The sequence below is a fragment of the Prorops nasuta genome, unplaced genomic scaffold (genome assembly GCF_024137725.1).
Source record: "Prorops nasuta isolate Cenicafe-Biocafe unplaced genomic scaffold, Cenicafe_Pnas_1.2 PNAS00005, whole genome shotgun sequence".
Taxonomy (NCBI): Eukaryota; Metazoa; Arthropoda; class Insecta; order Hymenoptera; family Bethylidae; genus Prorops; species Prorops nasuta.
Window position 1 is genome coordinate 9,779,458 of NW_027116802.1, and position 5,853 is coordinate 9,785,310.

The 5,853-nt window shown below is 42.4% G+C and overlaps 1 protein-coding gene across 1 annotated transcript; it reads right to left on the minus strand.

The window, feature by feature from the left end:
* Positions 1-2,829: 2,829 nt before the first annotated feature.
* On the minus strand, positions 2,830-4,439 carry LOC136773505 (uncharacterized). Its single transcript, XM_066727236.1, has 6 exons — positions 4,160-4,439; positions 3,965-4,089; positions 3,645-3,869; positions 3,370-3,505; positions 3,117-3,246; positions 2,830-3,043 (listed from the first exon to the last, which is right to left on the minus strand). The coding sequence occupies exons 1-6, from the start codon at positions 4,415-4,417 to the stop codon at positions 2,958-2,960; spliced, it is 960 nt and encodes a 319-aa protein (XP_066583333.1). The 5' UTR covers positions 4,418-4,439; the 3' UTR covers positions 2,830-2,957.
* Between the last annotated feature and the right edge of the window lie 1,414 nt (positions 4,440-5,853).

Genomic DNA, 5,853 nt, shown 5'->3' on the forward strand with positions numbered 1-5,853 from the left:
AGAATAATTCTTGTAGAAATTTTCCTGTAGAACTATCGACCTCTATGTAATAACATTGCTTGAGAATTTTCAAGAAAACAGCCTTCCCTAAATTTTCGTCAAATCTTGCGCCTGCGTTATTCACCACCCTTGCTATCCCGCGCTTCGCTCACGGCTGCGCACGCTTCAAAATGTGCCGCGCGTTGAACGGGAGAGTGTGCGTGTGCGATAGAGATGGAGGGAGCTGGTAAATCGGAGGGAGAGAGAGCAAGGGACTCTCCTCTCCCGAGCCACTTCCCGCTGGTGGTAGGCCAAAAGTTCTCGCGAGGAAGCGGAGTTGCGCAAATCGCAAACGCGACTGGAAGACCCGAGTGAATCGAGGCGAGGCCGTGCCGTGGCGGAGATCTCGCCACGGGGATCTCTAACGAACTCAATACTCGGAAGAAGACCGAGCGAGAGCGAGCGAGTGTGCGAAAGAGAGAGAGAGAGAAAACTAGGGTGCCGATGGTCTGCCAGGGACGCAACAAAAATTTCTTCTACCCTATCTATACTATGCTCTCTACTCCAAACTCTAAACTTTACCTTGACACACTTAAAAATTATTCAAAGTTTAATTTACATCTTTTAGAAAAAACAATCCTGTAATTTCATCAAACTCGTGTCTTCCTTCGAATCGATCTGGTTGATCCTGACAAAATTGCATCTAATGTATCGATTATCGATTTTTTCCAAAATTGTTCTCTTTGACTACTCGTAACTCGATTCGACGCAATTGTTCTCAATCGATAAATAATTTCCTACAATTTTCGTAGGATTCGCGCCATTAGAAATTCGACGCGTGCTCGCGACAAGGTAAGAGCACGAAATGCGGGATCGTTATCGTCGTTATTTAAACCGTTTGGTCGTTATGGTAGCGGGACTTTGTTTAACCTTCCTCTCCCCCTACGAGAACCACCCAACAGTCCCACAAAATTCGTGCTCCGATTATCCAACCATTCTAGAGTCAGAGCTGTTTCTAATCACGAAAACTGTCGTTCGCTATCGCAATAAAAATTTCTATTAATCTAGCTCGTTTAACATAAGTGCTTTTATCAATCTTACCACTTTACCATCCGAAACATCGAGTCGCAATAGAACTGTCACTGCAATCAATGAAACAGATCGATAGACTTTCAGTTTTTATTGATTTGACGAGAAATCGATATGGAAATGAAGGAACACCTGCAAAATCGATATTGCATTTCGATAATAATTACTTTTCTCTCGTCAGTTGTTTTTCCCAAGGAACCATGTGGTAGATCTAAACGTACCATTTCCATGGACGTATAGAGCGTATAGGAGAAAATAAAAGTTGGTAAAGTAGGAGGTAAGTGAACTGGAAAGACGGAATGAAGAATCCGTTTAAAGGGGAATATATTGGCGTATAGGGGATAAATCGTTATGAGAGAACGAATGCAAAAGTGAGATTAGGTAGATAAATTTTAGTGTTAAAATGATTAAGGCGCGTGGAACAGGGGGTTTAGGACGAGGGGTTCTTGGTACTTTCTAGACGTCCCTGTTGTCGTTTGGCGGGGTTGCTGGGAAGGTTGTTAAGGAGGGGATTGTGAGTGGCGGGATGTTTAAGAGGGGTAGGGGGTTGCGATGTAGCGTCGATACGACGCTCTATACGAGGCGTCGCGTCGCCCGAGTGGGAAGCGCCAGGGTATAGGGGAAAGTTCCACATGGCTGAAATAATCGATAGCGCGACCGATATGTATGTACAGTCCTGTATATAGACGTACAGACGCAAGTATAAACGTTTCGCGGCGTCCACTAGCACCTATACGAAGCATCACCCATATACACCCCCCTCCCATTCTTCGCTCTCTCCCACTACTTTCCTATTCTGTTCTACGTATACCGCAAGCAAAATTAAAATTCTCTGAAAAATTAAAGACGTCTATATTTAAATCGCAAATCGTCAATTATTAAATTCTACCATTTTCCCTCGTCCTTCTGCCTCTCGCGATCAGATGGCGCAGTATCAAAGGGATACAAAGTGATATTAATCAAAAATTGGATCGATGAGAAAAGACTCGTGCGATGCAACGAGAGCAAACGCGTATATATATATATATATGTATAGCAGCGTTTTATCCTGGTGCGATAAAGCTCGATGAGGGATCGATTAAAGGTAATGAGCGCAGGAAAGAATTTTCATGCGTGGTATTAAATACGTGGTGAGAAAATCGATAATCCCCCTGGCGGTGTGTAACGGGAATAGCAGCGGTACTTGGGGCTTTAACAGACGTCGGCCAGTGGGCAACATATGATCAGGGGAAAGGATGGAAAAGGAGAGGCCATGGTGGTAAAATTCAGTGGGGGTGAAGAGTGTAAGAAGGGGAGAGAGTCTGGCTAATGGAGGGGGCCCCCAGGGCACAGCTCACCTGCCGCCAGGTGCGACACCTCCGGCCATCTGCGTCCAAGCCTCGTGCCAAGCTCGACCCAGTCGATCGCTCCCTTTTTCTCTTTTACACTTTTACGCTACCCGGGGCACCCCCGCTATATATATATGTGCGTATGTCATTAACACACACGCGTGTCTTCGCCACACGCGGCATGATTGCAAACTTTTACGTCACGGATGACGAACAATACCTCCCCCCTCCCTCTCATTCGACACTCTTGCATTTTTATTTGGGACAAATCCAACTTCGTCCAAAATAAAATTATAAAGTTTTCGTAGAAATCTCCTTCGTTCGATAGCAATGAATTTAATTTACAGACCCTCTACCTGTTTACAGGTATGAATGATGTACAATCACTAATTAAAGTGCAGGCCTGAATAATTCACTGTTTATTCGACCGAGGCTCTTTATTTTGCCATTTCTCTAACGCGCACAGTCATAAGATAAACCATTTAAAACATTAATATGTATAAGTTAGATTGAACCGTAATTAGAATACACGGATAAAAATTTGATCAATCAATCCTTGAATCAATCGTATTCAGCTCCAATGGTGATACTCATTTCCTTGGACGCAATGACAGTTTGATGGTACCAGCGGTTCGTATCCAGCACGACTGAAATTTTCATTAGTTTTTACCAGGGGTGAAATCAATTTTTCAATAACGTCAAAATTGTTTATTCTCTTACTTATTTCTCCCGGATGAACGATCACTCTTAGCCTCTTACAAGTATAATAACATTCTCTCGGGGGCTCCAGGATCCACAGTTTTTCACCCTTTATCTGAGCTTGCCAAGATGGATGCTCAACATTATCAACCTTGAAGAGAGAATTACATCCTTCAATTATTATACACGTGGAATATCTCGTCTGACGCACTTATCACAATTAAATATTTTAAAATCTCATTAGTAAGAGTGGAAAATTCGTGAAAGAGCTTACGTGCATGGGTGCACCGTAACCATGGCTCCCCATAAAAATCCAATCCGTCTTTTCGCTCTCCGCAGTGACCGGAAGGAAATACGGTCGTTGATAATGTTTCCTCAATACGGCGCCAATTTTGTTATCGCAGTTACTCCTGCAAGGTAAAGATTATCATCAGATTTAAATAATATTCCTGATATTTCCTACATATATGTAGCAATATAATACAGTATACAGTGCCAATAGCGTCTATCGGTTGTAAATTATCGAGTATATATCATTGGATCACTTACCATCCAACGTACCAGGGTGCCGTCCCTTCCTCCATCAAAGCCCTATTATCGCCCATCTTGAAAACTTCGCGAAGACTGCGAAACTCTGTTTTATAAGGAAAGAATTGGCAATTTCCGTCCTCCTCGGTGTACAAAGATTTGAAAAAATTGAATGAAAAGATTTCCGGTGCTGTCCAATTCAACATCGCATCAGTTACCACCACGGGTCTTCCGGAATAAGCGTAACTTTACACAAGAAAAAATGTGTATACAATTAATTATATCGGAAAATATATCGTTTAATCCAGCTCTGCGAGGATTGATGTCAAAACAATACGTACCGCTCTTCGAAGACAGCTGGATCGACATTATCTATCTTATCCACTTCCTGGACACCTCGACAAATGGAACAATCTTCCGCGGGTCGAAAAATGGTTTGCGTGAACGAAGGTAACTCCAGCAAGCACTTTAATCGATTTTATCAGCTGATTTATGAAAAAGCTCGAAAATTTGCAAGGTTTCACAAGTAATTTTACCTTGCCATTGCGATGTTTCTCGACATAATTCTGCAGAACGTGCATGAGAATCCAGGCAGCGCCAAAAATGAGCCACAGGTGTTTACCGCCAAGCCTAATTCCAAATGGCTTCAGTCGAAAGCGAGCATGGAAGAGTTTGAACGCACGAGTCAACCGATCGAGATCGTCGATTTTCGTTAAAATCGATTGCAGATTCTTCTTGGCCTGCTCGAGGGACTTTTTGGACGCCTCGCTCGTAAGTTCCTTGCCGTTTTTCATTTTCGTCCTGGTGGTCCTTGGATGGTCGGTCTGGAACTGCCAGCGGATCCGTTCGCGAGCCCAGAACTCTCTATCTCATCCAGTGGCGCGCGTGGGGGTGTTTCATGGGATTTCTTTGAGCGGAAAATCTCCGCAATATGTTTTTCCTGATAAATTCTCCGAGTAATTCCCTGGGCACCCCCGGCGACCACTGAATTTTAACGTCGTTCCTTCGGATTAGGATCGATCAATTTTGAGCAGTTTGCAAGGGGTGAAAATTAACTTTGAACTTTGCGAATCGCACGGCGTTAAACGAATATAGGGTGGATAGTTACGTTAGGTCGAGTTTGTGGGGAGTTTCCTTATCACCCAGTGCAGCTGGTTGTGCTCGTTGAAGCGATGATTTTCTTGTTAGAGTACAATCATTGACCCAGTTTCAATCAATATAAATATCATCTTTGCTGCATGTGCGGGGCTCCTCTACATCCCCCGATGAAACAATTGATTGATCAAATGTGGGATTGATTAACTTGAAAAAATTAGAGCTAGTGAAATTTCAATATGTGATTTATCGGAGAAAATGTGAAATCGAATGAGATTAAAGGAACCAGATAGGGCAGAATGAAAATGCGGAATATATGAATAAAAGCTGGGTCGCATCTAGAAGATAGATATACGCTTTGCGGAACAATTTCTATGGGATTAGAAAGAGCAGTAGAGAGAGCGATTGATTCTGACGATGCGACTAGATAAAATTACCAGCGGGAAAATTCCTTTTACAATTGCAAATTGACAATCCGTACTGCAATCTACCTCTTAATTAACAATTAGTCGATTCACTCGATTTGCGGACGTACGAGGAAAAATCGAGCCTCTTGGATGAGCGATCTTTGAAAATTATTAATTTTTTCGGAAGGTGAGACGTGAAACGATCGGGAAATTTTGTTACTCTCGCGTCGATCTATATGGGTATAGTAAAAAAAAATAGGAAGAGAGGGAGAGAGACAGTAGAGAAAAGGAATAAAAAATAAACGGTGCTATATACGAATGAAAGGAACAAAGCTAAAACGATTCGTGGTGGTGGCTATTTTTCACAAAGATCGATATTGCTCAATGCCAATCGGAAATATGAACGATGAACTCTTTAATTCGTGGAATCAGAAAAATCGTTTGAAGTTTTGCTCGAATTCCCCCCTTTACACGAGTCTTGCAATTTGGTTATCGTGATTGCACGCCTCCATATTCCGTATTTGATCTTCGACTCGCACAATGAAACTTAGCCTTTCCTCGATCGTAATGTACATAGAGAATTAACTTGTAAAAATTCACTAGACTTTCTCAGACAGTAATTGACCGTTTGTCATATTCCCATGACGGGTCTCGCTCAAACGACGATCAATTACTTGATAATTAATTAAGGATTATTGGACTGTGACGATAAATGAAACGACCTGCAG